The sequence below is a fragment of the Schistocerca serialis genome, chromosome 4 (assembly GCF_023864345.2).
Source record: "Schistocerca serialis cubense isolate TAMUIC-IGC-003099 chromosome 4, iqSchSeri2.2, whole genome shotgun sequence".
Taxonomy (NCBI): Eukaryota; Metazoa; Arthropoda; class Insecta; order Orthoptera; family Acrididae; genus Schistocerca; species Schistocerca serialis.
In genome coordinates this window covers 680,958,540-680,977,848 of record NC_064641.1, presented here as the reverse complement: position 1 = coordinate 680,977,848, position 19,309 = coordinate 680,958,540, and the positions used below count along the sequence as shown (strand labels likewise).

General features: G+C 43.7%; 1 protein-coding gene across 1 annotated transcript in view; it reads right to left on the bottom strand.

Moving 5' to 3' along the window:
• LOC126474683 (facilitated trehalose transporter Tret1-2 homolog) overlaps positions 1–18,969 on the bottom strand; it is a 64,714-nt gene extending 45,745 nt beyond the window's left edge. Inside the window, exons 1-2 of the mRNA XM_050102162.1 lie at positions 18,855–18,969; positions 8,420–8,546 (exon numbers count right to left, since the gene is read on the bottom strand). Coding sequence (XP_049958119.1) covers positions 8,420–8,546; positions 18,855–18,969 — 242 coding nt within the window. The remainder of the gene's footprint in view (positions 1–8,419; positions 8,547–18,854) is intronic.
• Between the last annotated feature and the right edge of the window lie 340 nt (positions 18,970–19,309).

The window sequence follows — 19,309 nt, the reverse complement described above, 5'->3', positions numbered from 1 at the left end:
CACCCAAGCTCGCAAGTTCGGTTTGACTCAATACCCTATCGTATCAAGGCCGTCATTACGGCGAGAGGTGGTTGTTCTGGGTAGTGATTTCTCAGGACCTATGCACCAAAATTGCGTGAAAATGTAATCACATGCCAGTTCTAGTATAATATATTTGTCCAAAGAATACCCGTTTATCATCTGCATTTCTTCTTGGTGTAACAATTTTAATGGCCGGTAGTGTATTTCTTTTCAGTCAGAGCACCTAGATTGCACCTAAATTTCTCCTATTGCTCCAGTGAGGCAGATATATTGCAGCTGACATACGAGCTTCCGTCGTGTTGTTTTGAACACATGAAAACTGCAAAAGGCCCGAATTGAGTCGATAGGAAATTGTTGCTTTATAAATTTCAAATGGTTCAAATGACTGAGCACTATGGGACTTAATATCTGTGGTCATCAGTCCCCTAGAACTTAGAACTACTTAAACCTAACCAACCTAAGGACATCACACACACCCATGCCCGAGGCAGGATTCGAACCTGCGACCGTAGCGGTCACGCGGTTCCAGACTGAAGCTCCTAGAAGCGCACGGCCGCACTGGCCGGCTTTACAAAGTTCACATGTTCTATATGGTGTTTAGTTGCGTTAACGTAAAACAGGTTGGAATGTATTTTCTAATTGTCTGTGCTGAGATTATATATACAAACTTGAACGTCCCAGTCATACTGAAATTTTCAGATTCAAGATTACATATTTCATGTGACAGGTAACTATTATCACATCAAAAACTTCTTTTATCGCATTTCGTGACAACATTATATGGTGCTCTTTATTTGTATTGCGCGCTGTTCTCACGGCCTTGTGTTTCCCAGAGCATGCAGACATCAGTCCTTTTTGTGAAGAAGAAAACACAAGTTGCTACAGGACGGTACTCCGTTACGTCAACCCTTGTGTAGCTTCGGCTGTCTTTTCCCGCCAATAAACCGGGATTGTTAACTATCAGGTTGTTGACATGAGCCCTCTACTTCAGAGAAACGCATTCAGTTTGCTTATTGCTGCACCCATTGACCAGTAAGCCAACGGTAATTCTTTCTTGCAACTGTAAACCCCATGTGCCTACATCGTAAGTGTGCATCACTTCAAGTGGCACGAATTGTAACCTGAATGTATGTGCAGCAGTTGTGAAGAATAAGGAGTATGTATGAGGGTTTGATGTCGCATCGACGACGTAAGGGTAGCGGGGCTAGAACTCAGCACAGATTAAACAACTAGTTAAATCTATAGTCAGAGACAGACTTACGAGCGTAGTGGTTCACAACAGCTTAGAAGATAAACTTGTACCAGAAGCAAGACTTCAGCATAGATTCAACATATGCGCAGTTTTTATGCTGCCGACATCGCTTTACCAAAGAAATTGAATGAAAAGACTACTCGTATGGCTCTGCTGCAGCGGAGAATTGACTTCCTCTCGATCCTTCAGCACTAAATTAGTCCGTAGCATTTACAAGCCAACAAGTAGCTAACAGCTAGCGATATCTAACCAGAAGAAGATCACATCCACCGGAATGCGCACAAATGGACTTCTGATCCCAAATTTCAACGCTTAGCAGCAAATAAAATGTTTAGGAATTACGACGGAAGCCTTTACATTAAGGACACTAGCACAATAAAATTACCTTAAAGGCAAATAAGAGGCCCTCTTCCATATGACTCATCAAATGAACAATATGTTTTAGGAAAAACTATGATTTGTCGAAGAAGCTGTACGTCGCTTTATTAGAATTGCCCGATTCAGTCAACAAAAATCTATCATCCGGAATATTTGTATGCATTTAAAAAGACGCCAATGAAACAGAATCCAAAGACAATTGTAATATATCCACAAATTCTATGCTCACAAAGAACGGCATAACGAATTTTCATTTCATACAGGTCCCTCAGTACAGTTTCTTGTTTCATCAAAACTGGTAGTTGTGGTGTCACCGCCAGACACCACACTTGCTAGGTGGTAGCTTTAAATCGGCCGCGGTCCATTAGTACATGTCGGACCCGCGTGTCGCCACTGTCAGTGATCGCAGACCGAGCGCCACCACACGGCAGGTCTCGAGAGACTTACTAGCACTCGCCCCAATTGTACGGACGACTTAGCTAGCGATGCAACACTGTCGAAGCCTCGCTCCTGTGCAGAGCAGATAGTTAGAATAGCCTTCAGCTAAGTCAATGGCCAGGACCTATCAAGGCGCCATTACAGTATAGTGCATTTATCTAAAAAATATAACTTGTATCGTCAAGAGCGATGTACACCAATGAAGGATTAAAGTTAAGTATTCCAGCAGCTACGTACTTTTCTTTATAGCATTCATTACGTATCCTGTTTCAGACCTCACGCCAGCCTGCTTGAGCTTATAGCGTGCATTTCGGCTTCCTCAAACAATACGGTGTTGGCACTTCTGCCGACACATCAGTAGTTATATCTCCAAATCATTGCACCCTATTTTACAAGACATTCTAACGAAACAACCAATCAGTATGCAGCCCGACATCCACCATCTTGGAATTGTTCAAAAGTATCCGAAACACCAAAATTATGTACACTTGCGCCATGTTCAAGAGACACTGGATCACGTGAACTGAATGAAACTTCAAGTTACCTGAACGACCTGAATTATTTATCAGAAATACACAAATATATTGATAATATTGGTGTAATTTACAGTGTTTCCACAACTAAAATGTCTATATTATTTACCAAAATACACGTGACGCTATTGACCTATTTACGGTTTAAGCTGCATTTAGCAACGAGCAAATTGCACCATACATAATGTAAGACACACGGGGCCCCCAAATTAAACATTTACAAATCCAAATCGTTTGTATTATCATTTTGTAGCTCTACAAAACATATGCTAACAAGGAAACCTCCCCATCGCACCCCCAATCAGATTTAGTTATAAGTTGGCACAGGGATAGGCCTTGAAAAACTGAACACTGATCAATCGAGAAAACAGGAAGAAGTTGTGTGGAACTACGAAAAAAATAAGCAAAATATACAAACTGAGTAGTCCATGCGCAAGGTAGGCAACATCAAGGAAAGTGTGAGCGTACGAGCGCCGTGGTCCCGTGGTTAGCGTGAGCAGCTGCGGAACGAGAGGTCGTTGGTTCAAGTCTTCTCTCGAGTGAAAAGTTCAATTTTTTATTTTCAGACAATTATCAAAGTTCAGGCACTCACACATAATCAACTTCGCTCCCCAAAATTCCAAGACATGTTTACATTTGCTTGGACATATGCAGGATTTGACGATCTACACACGGAAACATTTGAAAACGTTAAAAACATATGTTTTGACAGAGCACAGGGAAAACTGTGCGTCTGTGAAACTGTTGCATTCATTTGTTGCAGTTTATGTGACAAACTCTTACGTTTTCATCACTTTTTTTGGGGAGTGATTATCAAATCCACAAGAAAACCTAAATCGGGCAAGGTAGAAGAATCTTTTTACCCATTCGCCAAGTGTACAAGTTAGGTGGGTCGACAACATATTCCTGTCATGTGACGCACATGCCGTCACCATTGTCGTATAGAATATATCAGACGTGTCTTCCTGTGGAGGAATCGGTTGACCTATGACCTTGCGATCAAATGTTTTCGGTTCCTATTGGAGAGGCACGTCCTTTCGTCTACTAATCGCACGGTTTTGGAGTGCGGTCGCAAAACACAGACACTAAACTTATTAAAGTAAACAGACACGTCAATGAATTAGCGGACAGATCGTAACTTTGCGAAAATAAAGAAAGTAAAATTTTCACTCGAGAGAAGACTCGAACCAAGAACCTCACGTTCCGCAGCTGCTCACTCTAACCACGAGACCACGGCGCTCCTCAGCGCAGATTGTCCTTGATGTTGCCTATCTTGCGCATGGACTACTCAGTTCGTATATTTTGCTTATTTTTTTCATAGTTCCACACAACTTCTTCCTGTTTTCTTGATTGATCTGTGTTCAGTTTTTCAAGGCCTATCCTCTGTGTCAATTTATAACTAAATCTGAGGGGGGTGCGATGGGGAGGTTCCCTTGTAAGTAGGAAAGGCAGTCCGAGGTGACGTTCCAAACAAACAGACAGACAGTATAATTGTTCTGTGACTGTAAGAGACACATGCTGGTTTAAATGATATGCTATACAGAGGAGGCAGTGGTAAGTGACAGTTCCAAACATCAAATGACAGCAAGCAAACAGTATATATATATATATATATATATATATATATATATATATATATATATATATATATATATATATATATGTGTGTGTGTGTGTGTGTGTGTGTGTGGATGGGTGGGTGGGCGGGTGTGGATTTGTGTGTGTGTCATAACCTGACGGTGGGCTAACTTACAGATTAAGATACAATTGGCGCCTAAAACGAGACTGGACTTCAAGTTAAATGCCACAATCTCTTTTCACACCTAATTGTCTGTGTTACTGTTCTGTGATGGTACAAAACATATGTGACTAAAATAACGTGCTAAGCAGGCAGTGCAATAGTATTCGACAGTTCCTCTTAGGCCTTAATGATTTTGCTTTACTGGTGGTACAAAAACTAACTTTCATCATGTGACCAAGCACCATTTTAGGGGAGAAGAAGACGATGCATCATGTTGTACACTATAAAAATGTAACTGACATTACTGACTGGGTAATACAGCATCTCTTTATTACTTTTGATTTTGGATCTACCTAGCATTTGAGAAAGGCTGTGCCTTTTACTGATCGGAACTATGGTGTCAAGGTTCTTTAAGAAAGTTTACAGGCTGTATGTCCATAATTTGTTACTAAATAATACCAACAGCATGTACCGGTGTCATAGACCAAGGTCTATGGTCCGCTGGCAATATAAAATACCGAAACTTCTAAGCTAACGCAACTTATATCACATATTTTTATACTCACAAACTCATTCATCAAACGCAAAGGCTTCTTGCCCTTGACCTAGAATCATGAAATTTGCCAAGAATCAAGGTTTCAAAGTGCAACTAAAGGAAAAAATTCTAAATTTGTTAATTTGTAATTCTATCACAGGAAAATAAACAATTTTGTAATTTGTTATCTAATCGTAATTGTCTGTCTGTACGTCCATCTGTAAAGCCTCCCTTTCCTCAGGAACGGGTAGACGTAGAACATTGGTGTGTGGTTCCCTGGTGCTGTAAGCTCCTAAGTCAATGCAATCAAATGATGCGGACATTCATATCACATATTTTGATACATGCAAACATACTCATCAATAAATATAGGGTATTTGTCGTTGACCGAGAATCATGAAATTTGGAAGAAGCAAGGTTTCACAGTACAAGCAAAGGAAAAATCGAAAGATTCCTGATTTGTAATTATATCACATGAAGAAAATATTTCTTTTGTCATTTGTCATCCAACGTCGAAGTAAAACATTCTCGAAAGTCTTGGAATTCCTGGGACCGATATCTAACGTAAATAACAGACAAAAGTCGTCAAGATTTCCAATTCCCTGAATGGATGATCCTTGTATATACATAACTGAGTCTGTACGGAACCCTCAGAGGACAGATTCTACTTGTACCCGACCAATTTTTTAATTTCAAACTATTTACCTTCTGCAGTTTTCCTTGAATTTGTTGCTGTGATACCTCAGAAAATCTTTGATAATAATTCTTCGTGTGCAGAAGGAAAGTCAGAAATCGACAGTGTAAGTGTCATAATCCGACGCTGCATACGGGCACGGTCAGTCAGTTACAGGATCTCAGATAGCATTCTAACACCATAAGCTAATAGTGTATGTACCACAACCTGAGAATGGTTGTCAGCTAATGTATCTCAAATAGTATTCTAACACCAGAACCGACAGCATACGGGCGTGGGCAGTCACTTACAGGATCTCAGATAGTATTTTAATACTATAATAGTGTATGTACCATATCCTGAGAATTGGTGTGAGCTAATGTACCTCAAACAATGTTCTAACACCAGAAGCTGACAGTGTGTGAGGGTGTGTCACAACGTGACAGAGGACTAACGTATGCTCTCACACAGTAGAAACTACTTAGAACTTTGATGAAGTAACATACTGAGCAGTAGTTCTAACATCACAATTCAGAACACACTGATATAGATTAAACACAGGGGTAGCTATACTTTCAACTACCAACTTTCTATAACTTTTCAAAGTCAGCCAAATATTATAGCGACCCCACGCTAGAGTATTGAGTTTATCTTGCAGTACAAAACGCATGTTATCTTCTGTGTCAACCAGTGTCGTCAGAGACTTTTCTGACTAAGCATATATATACATTTCAGTACAGTTCCCTCTTACATAGTCATGATGTCATTTCCGGTAACAAGTCTCGATTTATCTGAGAGCTTTCTGCCTAAACATACGTACACATCTCAGCACAGTCCCCTATGGTCACACACGCATGTGGCAGCCATCCCACATCAACCTCTCCCTCTTTGCTGCAAGCGTATGACGTCAGGGGGTTGCACTGAGATGTTCACATATGCTTACTCAGAAAGCTTTCGAATGAGTTGAGACTTGTTCTAAACCCCATCAGCGAATCTTGTCAGTGATATTCCTTCACCCTGAATTTCATTCCACTTCTGAACCAATCTTTTGTTTCCGTCATTACTGCTTCATTGTCATTACATCGCGGCGATGTACGGGAAGTGGACACGAATAATTTGACAAAGGACACTTGCAGTCTATGAAGCCCAGAAAATCCTCAAATTGGCCTTCAAAAACCACCTAAGCTACAGTGCATGTGTGCCATGTGAGATGTACTATCTCTGTAAGAAGATCGTGAGACTGGTGACTATTTGTTCTGAACTCACACTTCTGATAGCTTTAGAAGACAGTGCGGATCAGTTCAGAAACATCGTACTCTTTCGAAGTGAGTGCATAGATCAGGTTACGAAGAAACAATGACATTTTCGAGAGAACAGCTCCCCTACGGTTTGCGTAAATATTAGCAAAATACAGTGGAGATTTCCTTGAACTGAAACCATTTATTTCCACGAGCACACTTGTGGCAACATATAGAACGGCATGTTTTGTTAATCTATGCGACTCTGTCCATCACTGTAGATTACAACTCGCTCTGCATTGTACATACTATTACGTCATTACGGCATTATCGCCTGCTGCGGTACAGAAACGTGAGCGAGGCATACACGGTATAAGCTACGTGATCGCCCTTCGGAGGATTGACTAGGCTAGAAATAAAGGAAGAAAATGGTAATTTTGTATATACATTATGACAAAAAAGGTTAATCACATGTAAGGAGAGGAGGATGGGAAATGTAACTTCACGTATTGAAAGGTTATGCTGTTTCGTTTACTTGATTACACACTCCAGTTAACTGGACAATGAAGCAGACTGTATGAGCACACTGCTGGTGCCCAGCCAGCAAGAAGTTCCAGCCCGTTGGCCAAGGATGCTTGTCGTTCTTTAGTTGGGAACTGTGTCATACATATGTATTCTCCATTAAAGTACGTTGGTTAGCAATTGTTCTAACTGGTCCTCGATATCCTGGATAATATCACTGAGATGGAATTAACGTCCGATCTGGCGCCATACCAAATTCTATTGGGTACAGATCGACAGATCCTTCTGGAAAGGGAAACACCTCAACATCACACAGGCAATTAGCAGACGTGAGGCGGATGAGGGCAAGTGTTGTCCTGTTGCAAGACCGAACCAGTATATTGACTCATGGGGTCAAACATATGGGGAGAAGGATGTCTGCGCTGTCATTGCCGGAGTTGAAATGAAGTGATAGCTGTCTTCACAATGGCTGTTGCTATAACAGCAAAATATTGACAGAATGTGAACTCTCCTTTCGGCATCGCCATTCTTGCAGACGATAGCTGATAGAAGAAGGACGGAACCGAGTTTCATCGCTACAAATGATACGACACCATTCGTAACATTTAATGATTCACAAGTATCACTGCGCGTCGTGTTGTTAACGACGGCCTCTTCAATGGATGGTGATATGGTATACGAACATGTAAGTTATCTTACGTTCTCACTTAAGTCACACAGGGCAACTGTCACATCTTAAGGCCCCTCAAGTCTCACAATTGGACGAGATAACCACATGCTGACCCAGAATGATGACCCTTCAAAATTCTCTTAAGAACTATTAACGTGGTCCTACGGAAGTACTCGGCATTATCGGTGGCCCTTCACAATGGCCCATAACCAAATGATGCATTTCATGGCTATTATACACCACGTCACTCCTGGAAACAAGAGACTTGATGAAAAATCTAATACACTCTCGTGGATGCTCTAATCGTCAAAGATGAGTACACCTTTAATCAATTTACGTATCCGGGTATTTGGTATACAAAGGACCGTTCCTTCTAGATGTTTAAATTGTTTTGTCTGTGAACTGTGGGATTACCTACCCGATCCAAGAACCCTCATCCTGCGTGACGTGGAAGGGCGCCGATGTGGCGTTGGCGTCTTGGAGCTCCATCAGGGCGGGAGACGTCCACGAGAGAACGGTGCCCACTGACAGCGAACTCAGCGTCACTGTGGGCAGGCAGACAGCGAGTGGATAACAGCTAGGCGCAGCTTGTAAATCGTACAGCTTGCCAGTTGTGATTATCACAGTGGTTTAACCTCCAATAAGAGCACAAGAATATAGATGAAACTGATCACACATTGGAAGAAAATGTTTCGGGCAGTGGTATAGAATTTTGGAACGGATATACACTACCGGCCACTAAAATTGCTACACCAAGAAGAAATGCAGATGATAAACGGGTATTCATTGAACAAATATATTATACTAGAACTTTGGGTGCATAGATCCTGAGAAATCATGACCCAGAACAACAACCTCTGGCTTTAGTAACGGCCTTGATACGCCTGGGCATTGAGTGAAACAGAGCTTGGATGGCGTGTACAGGTACAGCTGCCTATGCAGCTTCAACGCGATACCGCAGTTCATCAAGAGTAGTGACTGGCGCATTGTGACGAGCCAGTTGCTCGGCCACTATTGACCAGACGTTTTCAATTGGTGAGAGATCTGGAGAATGTGCTGGCCAGTGCAGCAGTCGAACATTTTCTGTATCCAGAAAGGCCCGTACAGGACCTGCAACATGAGGTCGTGCATTATCCTGCTGAAATGTAGGGTTTCACACGGATCGAATGAAGGATAGAGCCACGGGTCGTAACACAACTGAAATGTAACGTCCACTGTTCAAATTGCCGTCAGTGCGAACAAGAGGTGACCGAGACGTGTAACCAATGGCACCCCATACCATCACGACGGGTGATACGTCAGTATGGCGATGACGAATACACGCTTCAAATGTGCGTTCACCGCGATGTCGCCAAACACGGATGGGACCATCATGATGCTGTAAACAGAACCTGGATTCATCCGAACAAATGACGTTTTCCCATTCGTGCACCCAGGTTCGTCGTTGAGTACACCATCGCAAGTGCTCCTGTCTGTGATGCAGCGTCAAGGGTAACCGCAGCCATGGTCTCCGAGCTGATAGTCCATGCTGCTTCAAACGTCGTCGAACTGTTCGTGCAGATGGTTGTTGTCTTGTAAACGTCCCCACCTGTTGACTCAGGGATCGAGACGTGGCTGCACGATCCGTTACAGCCATGCGAATAAGATGCCTGTCATCTCGACTGCTAGTGATACGACACCGTTGGGATCCAGCACGGCGTTCCGTATTACCCTCCTGAACACACCGATTCCATATTCTGCTAACAGTCATTGGATCTCGACCAACGCGAGAAGCAATGTCGCGATACGGTAAACCGCAATCGTGATAGGCTACAATCCGACCTTTATCAAAGTCGAAAAAGTGATGGTACGCATTTCTTCTCCTCACACGAGGTATCACAACAACGTTTCATCAGTCAACGCCGGTCAACTGCTGTTTGTGTATGAGAAATCGGTTGGAAACTTTCCTCATGTCAGCACGTTGAAGGTGTCGCCACCGGCGCCAACCTTGTGTGAATGCTTAGAAAAGGTAATCATTTGCATATCACAGTATCTTGCTCCTGTCGATTAAATTTCGCGTCTGTAGCACGTCATCTTCGTGGTGTAGCAATTTTAATGGCCGGTAGTGTAGATCTAGCTTGGTCGATTATTTCAAGTAACCAAACCCAAGTTCTACGTTACGCAACGCCGAAATTAAAAAGCGTTTTTTAAAACAGGACCTTGAGACTTGCTTCCACTTGGATAAAAGGACTTTGATCCAAGGTACTGAAAGCTGTGCAGGTGAACTCGAACTGCATCGACAGAATTTAGGAGGTTGATCAGTGATATTGTCTGAATATTTCGATAATAACTGCCCGTGGTCCCCCGTAGCCTGTTACGAAGCAATGATTCAATTATGACTTACTCGGTATCTTCCCAGAATTATCTTTGTTTAAGAGAAATATCCTTCACAGCAATGATAAGCCTGTAATATGCAACCATTAAACGTACCAGCACAAAACACAGCGTGATGTGGTGGCCGTCTGTGAGGGAACAGTTGATCATTGAGACTTTGTGTCACTATTCCACTGCATTCAGTGAACCTGTGCACGAGGTGCATATCGGCCAACTCTTCATCAGTAAACCCACCCAGACCGCTGTGTATCGGTGTCAACCTACAACTGACACTGCCGGAAAAACAAATCTGAGACAGAATGGAGCAGAACTGGACACAAGCTCTAGGACGAAGATGGTTCAAATGGCTCTAAGCACTCTGCGACTTAACATCTGAGGCCATCAGTCCCCTAGACTTAGAACTACTTAAACCTAACTAACCTTAGGACATCACACACATCCATGCCCGAGGCAGGATTCGAACCTGCGACCGTAGCAGCAGCGCGGTTCCGGACTGAAGCGCCTAGAACCGCTCGGCCACAGTGGACGGCTAGGACGAAGACAAGTGGGAACTACTGTTGTCTAGTTTTGCTCCAAGAAGGAAATTTAGACTATTGTTCCGATAATTACACTGAAATACAGATACAATGACAAATTAGGGTGAGAAAGCAAAGGAAACGCTGTTTGTGATGAAATATTCTCAGGCTTCCATCCGAGTGCCTGCACCGAAATCCCGGGACATTTCGTTGAGTGTCACTCTGCTCATATTCTGTCAAAGAAGAAACGTCACGGATTTCAACTCAGCTACCTGAATGGAAGCTCGAGAATATTTCATCAGTAGTGTGGTCTGGAAAAGTCTACAGCATGGTTCTTATTAACGTTTATAAACACCCGAATCGACATGGCTGATGTTGAGGAAAATAATTTAATATAAGATGTATGATGTTGCAAATGTCGGGAAGTACCCCAAAAATCGACGAGAAATGTTGAACATATGGCGTCACAGGTGGCGTGGTGAAGGGACAATTGAAAGACGCAATACTGTATTCGAGCAAATGGTGCAAATTTCGAACACCTGTTGTAAATGCGATCTGTTGTAAACATAGAAGTTACAAAATTACTGTCCTCGCTGTACCTCGCCTTTGTCCAACTTTTTATACTCATTCAATTGTGACACAATATGGTAGGTCTTTGTTGTACTGCACTTTGCAATAAACCAGCGGAGGCGAGGAGACCGACAGTAAAATAATAAATCTTACTACTCAGTGTAAACACACAATTGTCGGGCACAATGGAAAAAAATTCAGCCTGCCAGACGCAAGACTCGAATCCCGAGCCCCATGCGCTAAAGTCACGCACGTAAGCCCGGAGCGACACCGACATGAATATTTGACTTGGCATGATCAGGGGCGATAGACTCAACCGGTGCACGTGCGGTGAGGTACGCTATCTGGTGACGTCACACGTTCAACATTTGTTATCCACACTTGGGGTATACCTCGACATTTGCTTGTCTGAGCGTCATCTATGTCTTTTCGGAGGTTTTTAAACACGAAGAAGAATCGACATGCGTACGTTACACAAATGGGCAATTATTCTGTAACGAGCCACAGGAAATCTCGGGTCACTTTTACTAAAAGACAGAGAAAATATCCTTTAACAACATCCCAGTTTTGGCGGTAGAGTAATGATGAACAATATACAAGTGAATGACCTTCCACTTAATATATATCTTAATAAACATGAAGCACTCCTTGTACGTTTTCCAAATGATACAGGTATTATAATTAATTCAATTACACCGACAGAACAAGAAGAAATTTTATCAACTTTTATCAAAGAATTAATAAATCTTTCTCTGCAAATAAACTCTCCCTTAATTTCAGAAAGGGCACTATATTAAGTGCTGTAAGACGAACGGAATTACACCAAAATAAAATTTACCATGTGAATGGGATTACTAAATTTGTAGAATACTTCAAAGAATGTGGATATTGATGAAAATTTTAACTGAAGGCTTCTCAGAGAACAAAGTTCCACAAACCTTTTATCTTTGCGTAATTCAGAATGCAAATGTACTGCAAGAAAATGAGTAATGTGAATAATGTGATGGAGGCCCGAGAGCACCGTAATAGTTGTGGTGTGTTTCTCAGACAATTTGGGAGCGCTGCTATGGGCGACGCCTTGCCTCGCTTAAGGTATGCTGTGGTTCAGCAAAGGGAAAAATATGATAGTCCATTGGATCATTTTCCTGCATCCACTGTGAACATCTACTACAGCAGAATTATCCCGTCTCTAGCCTGAACGGGCCCCTGCTGCCATATATGATTTTCGACGTTCTCACATCCTTCCATCGATGCTTACTAGCATGTATCACAACACATCAGCTCAGGTGTTCTCGCGCATATGCAAATCTCTGTGCTCCGTGCTGTACTGTAAACAGAGGTACAAATGCAGCACGATGGTTTCTGAATCTCACAGCTTGGAGATCGTTTAAATGCTCACCGCTCTTCCTTGTTTCAGCACTAAATTGGCGCGTGATCGAATGCAGTATGTCTCATCTATCTGCAGTGAGAATCCTCTGTTATCGAAGCCGATCCATGTCAACAACATGTAGTGGGCATTATAGTCCTAGCGGCGACTATTTTCACCAAGTCACGGTCCTCACGGCACATACTTTAGTTGGCGGCATTTGGGAAACCTGCCAACGCCCTTGCCGCAGTGGTAACATCGGTTCCCGTCAGATCACCGAAGTTAAGTGCTGTCGGGCTGGGCTAGCACTTGGATGGGTGACCATCCAGTCTGCCGAGCGCTGTTGGCAAGCGGGGTACACTCAGCCCTTGTGAGGCAAGCTGAGGAGCTACTTGTTTGAGAAGTAGCGGCTCCGGTCTCGAAAACTGACATACGGGCAGCAGATCGGTGTGCTAACCACCTGCCCCTCCGTATCCGCATCCAGTGACGATTCTGGGCAGAGGAAGACACGGCGGCCGGTAGGTAACTTTGAGCCTTCATGGCCTGTTCGTGCGGAGTTTAGTTTAGTTTTAATACCTGCAGCACCTAAGAGACAGAGCATCTCATATGTCAGAAATCCTCAGTCTGACTGCTGTTAAATGAACCGACACTTGGGATTTAACCCAATCTGAACTGGACCGCCAAGTAAGCCAGTGCAAGATCCATGCTAGAACACGATATTCATTTATATAAGGTCCACTGGATTAAATCATCCATCTGCATACTAATTTGAGGTATAATGAAGGCACGTACTGAGTCGCGGTAGTACGCGTCCATTTTGGAATCGGGATTGACACATGAAGTGCTGTGTTAGCCGTGTATGATGGTCTTACCGACTTCCAGCACTCATAACAACCTGAAATTAAATCACACCTCACTGGTCTGCTTTACCCATCTTCATACTTGACGAACGAATCCACTACCGACATTGGACAATATGTAACACCTTATCAGACGCCCAGATTAAAGGCTTGATTGAAGCACCTTCTTATGAAGCGCCTCGAGATACTGCAAGCTCCCACTACAAGATTCAGTAAGCAGCAATCTTCGGTTAAACCAGCTGGATTACGATGTGGTGTATAAACTTGTTCTGGATAACCGTCGCAATCGCATTCGTATGACAACTTTTCCCACATTTTGTTCACTAAGGCATTCACTGCAGACAGAATCGAATGTCTTACTCTGTAAAATGGAACACGTTAAAAGGCAAGCTCCAGAGAAAAGATTCCAAACAGAAATCGTTTTCTTTATTATAATTTACGACTACACCATTCTTCAGATAAACGTTAGCTTGATCATCAAACCGAAGGCTGCTCCAAACACCACTCTCCCTTACTATGCATACCCTTGTTCATTTGGAGGTGATAATATGCACTGCCGCAAAAAATTACTACTGTGTCACTTGGGGGGGGGGGGGGAGTAGATGTACTGATGATAGTTTAAACATCTCCCGCGATCAGATAGCATAGGCCGTAGTGGCATAGCTACCTAAGTTACACTGTTTACCCTCTAATAGGGAATGCTCACAACCGGAAGGCTCGATATGATGCAAACGTGTGACGGAATAGCCAACTATGCTACGGAGACACACTAGTGGCTTCTACAACCAAAGGAGCGAATCTGAAAGGGTCCCAAATTGTGGCCTTCCCAGTGGCGGGATGATCCTTTTGAAGAACTGCGACACACGTTGGAAGTGCTGCGTCAGTTGTATGTGTGTGTGCGTGTGTGCGTTTGTGAGTTCGTAAGGGACCAAACTGCTGAGCTCTTCGGTCTCTAGACTTAAACACTACTTAAACTAACTTCTGCTACGAACAACACACACACCCATGCCCGAGGGAGGTCTCGAACCTCCGGCGGCAGGGGTCGCGCAATCCGTGTCATGGAGCCTCAAACAGCGCGGCCACTCCGTGCAGCGTCAGTTGTGCAACGGTGCTGGTGTCAGTGGTCATGTGAACATTCTCATACCCGCAGACGAGGTTCTGGACGTCCACGCACCACTTACAGCTGCCCGGATCGTCGTATTGTAAGAGCAGTAGTGGCAGGTGGTACATCGACCACAGCACAGATAAGACGGCTTGTGAGCCAAGACGTGTCAAAACGAACTGTTGCGAACCGGCTTTTAGCAATGGAGCAACGGACACGTAACCCCTAACCAATATTCCACTCACGCCAGAGCAACGGCGTGTGCAGCGCGACAGGTGCCGACAGAGGATCATTTGGAAGGTGGAATGGTGTGCAGTGGTCTTCAGCGATAAAAGCAGATCCTGACTGCACTGAAGTAATTGTCGTTTGCGCGTACAACGTAGATCTGGTTAGCGCTGTCTCGTAGAGTGTATTTGTCCGAGACACACTGCTCTCACCCCAGGCCTTTTGGCTACAACTCTCGTTCACCTTTGGTGTTTCTGGAGGGGATGCTAATCAGAGCTCGGTACGTGCAGAATGTTATTAGACCCTTTCTTTTTTCCAACATGCTCGCCGACACACTGCTCGCGAAACTCAATGTGATCTGGAAGACGCGCCGAAACCTCCCTGGTCAGAACGATCTCCGGACTTGTAAGATTTGATGGGACGAGAAGTGACTCGTGCGACTCGCCGACCAACATTTCTTACGGAAATACGTGAACAGGTCGAGCAGGCGTGGCAAAACGTATCGGAGGATACGTATATCTATACGATCGACTGAATGCCAGAGTCAGCGCTTGCATTGCCGCCCGTTGAGGCTACTCCACATGCTAGTACAAGTGTTTGGGAATGGATCGATACCTGATAGCTCAGAACCTCTTGTGCTACTGATCTGCAAACGTAATCTATTCCTGCATTGCCGCCCGTTTATGATGTATCATGCAGCGTAACTTGCTGTGACAGTGCGAGAGAGAGACAAAGATATTGTTTATTACTTTGTGGCGGTCAGCGCTCACATAATTATTCTTAGGATATAGAGTTTTTTGTTCTTGTTAAGAGTAATTTTTAGGGGAGGAGAGCCATTCTTGTGATGTAAAAAATCGACGCCATTGCGAGTTTTTGATTCACATTGTAAAATATAAGTAAATATGGAAGGAAATCAGTTAATAGAACAATAAAATATTGTTCATTTCAAGAAGGTACGTCTTATTATACACCCAGCGATATACTGCTATTGTGATTTACTAATAAACACCAGCTTGAGAACAGTTCCGTCGGGAGCGTTCAGTTCTAGTGAAATAGTTCGATGTTTTCTTCGGAAAAGAAGTCACTTCACGGATAATTCAAATCCACAATAGTAACTGGACATTTCTCAGAACTAAAAGCAATCTGATTGCTATGCAACAGAGCCCCGAAGAATATTTCTCCGTACTTTGGTTACCACTTTCAGCTCAACACGGTATCTGCAGCATCTGGAGCAGATTTCTACAACAGCGGAAGCGTGTAATCGCTATCAGTTTCACACACCGCCCTGTGTACGCTGTATGTATTTACCCACAACAGTGAACATACAGTTACTCACACACATAGAAAGACAATACTAGGTGGTGTGGGGAAACATTTCAGTATAAAGGCCCTGTAGAGCTAAACAGTGATTTGCCTAGTAAGAAAGGAGTCTTTATACGTTGATTCTACACCATATACTAGTACGAGTGTTTGGGAATGGGTCGATACCTGTTAGCTCAGAACCTCTTGTGCTACTGATCTGCAAATGTAATCTATTCATGATTCCATACGCAGTGTTGCAATAATAAATCTCGAATACACTGGAAATGAAATAATTTTTTTTTCTGGCAGTGTGTTAGGAATTTTCTCGTCTCGGGTAGTAGAGGTAACCACACAGTTTAACGTGGAATTCTAATTACGCTCAGTCTTAATGGTGTTTACACACACAAGACGCATCTCATCTTCATTGTTGGTGATGAAGTTAATTAGGCACTGGGTTGGGTGCCATTTACGTAGTGATTATTCCACTGTTGTACCTTTCACTGCTTTCGTCACTAATGTAGTTCTAAATTTCTTATTGCGCTCGAAACGGTTACAGCTATGCCGATGTTAGATGGCTGGCGCTCTCATGTGGTGCTGCTGATCGTTCGTAAAACCTTGCAGCTCGATTTCTCGGACACACTTGAGATTCGTATCGTACTAGAACAGGTTATAACATACGCTGCCTCAGAAAGAAAACGAAGCACGCAGAAGAGGACGAAATAACGATGTAACACTTCAGGGGCTCAAAAGGTATCTGCTGTTGCAGTGATTACAAAATCCAGTCAAATTTACAAGGAATTTTCCCACTTATCAGTAGACGCAACCCCTCTGGCCTGGATGGACACTGTGGTTCAGCTGATAAGGGTGTCATACAGCTATCGTATCCTCTCATGAGACAAGCTGTGCCACAACCGTCGTAACTGGTCTTTCGTGTGTTCGGTACTAACACTGAGACGGAGTTAAAGTCCACACATGCTGCATCGGGAACAGATATGTGTTTCTTGGTGTCCATTGGAGTACCTCAACATGATGCGGACATTTCATAAAGGCAGTTCCCATGTGCGGATGAGCATTGCCCTGTTGAAAAATGACAGAACGATACTGTCGCTTGTGAGGTAACACATGTGGACGTAGCACGTCCGTGACGTACCGTTGTGCCGTGAGAGATCCTTCAATTACTACCAGCCATGCTCTGATGTCATACCTGATAGCAGCAATACAGTTACGTCAAGAGCAACACCGTTGTGTCTCTCCAAAACATTGGAAGAATTGGACCTCTTCACATATTGTCACCATTCTCAGTGACAATAGTCGCTCACAGTACAGCATAACTATAATGCATAGTTGAACACAACGCGGTGCCATTCATCGGCATGGCATTACTCCAATGTTAATGGCAGCCTGCACCGCACCTGGGACGGTAACTGCCTAGTGCGGCTGCTGCTACTCTCCGAGCAATGATGAGGGTTGAGATAGAATGTTGAAGGGAGTCCATTTCTTGTTCTTGAGTGGCAGATGCAGATGTGAATGGGTTACAACGTTGTTGGTGTACAGTACGATGATCTTGCCATATGCGATCCGACGTGCTGTACTGGAACTTTCACGACAGATGTGCCTCCCATCACATTCCCATGCTTTCCAACATCGGGGCACTATCGCAATCAAATTTCACACAGAACTCTATATTGCATTATTTGTCCACGAAGGGAGACAGAGACCCACAATGAGGTCACTCTCAAATTGTGCTTTCAGAATCAGGTGCTGATACCATCGTCTCACACGAGTAGTTTGCATCTCCTCGTCATTCACAGTGATCACTCAAAATCTGATGTTTATGCTGTTTATAGGCCCTACCGGGCCTGGAAACAACACGGACCACAGGAATGGACTCTGGTGGGCATTCTACCTGTCACAGAGAATTGAAACTGTAATCATTTACATACCCGCTACTGGTGCGCATATACACGAAGTTACAGTGTCATCGAAGCATGTCGTCGGAGTATTTCACTCTTTTAATCAGGCAGTGTGTGTAAATATGCACGATGGTAGCCATACAGCTGCAATTACAACATTGGAAAAATAAAGTGCAGAATCACCACAGTGTTTTCTACCTCTCTAGCGGCATGCCACGGAATTATGACGCGGAATTTTAATATATGCCACACTACGCATCTCATGTACCTGCAAACAAAGAAAACATTTATTACTTAACATTATTTTTCCGGGGTGATGATCAAAACTTCGTGACTACCACATGCACCACAGTCGTATAAAAGGTAACATAAATCGGTGACCGGTTGGGTGTATGCTCCACTTAGTGAGAGCCGCCCCAGCAATCGAGCCCTCATCAGCTAGAGCAATGTTGGGTACTGGGTGCTGCGTATTGGTACTAGGACCTTGCTACACTTCGGTGTGTGCAACCAGGTACTGGGGCTACCATGAGCAGTGCAGGGAACTGTATTTTAAGCGTTCATCCTTGTGTGAGGCGAGGTACTAGGGCCACGCTGAGCCGTGCTGGGTACTGGATACTAGATACTCACCGGTGAGCGCGGCGAGGTACTGGGGCCACGTCTTGGCCGGCGCAGAGCCCGCTGGAGGCTCCACATTCTCGTCGAGCATCAGCTCCTGGGCTGCGGCTGCCGTCTCCTCCGCCATCGTCGACTGTGTCTGACCCCTCTGTAACACAACCCATGCCTCATTCTCATTTGCAGGTTCCGTGTCTCGAATACACTACCGCAAAATTACAGTCTGCCGTCATCAGAAGAGTTGGTCTGCACAGCCATAATTAGAAGTTAATCAGGTCGTAACAAAACGTCTTTCATCTGTTAGTTAGTGTTCTGAAAACCGATTACAGAGTAACTTAATACCATCCCTTTCTGTTATCGGTCATCAAACCAGTATGATGCGATCCGCCACGAGTTCCTCTCCTGTGCCAAACTCGTCATCATGGAGTAGCACTTCCGTCCTACTATCTCAATTATTTGTTGGATGCATT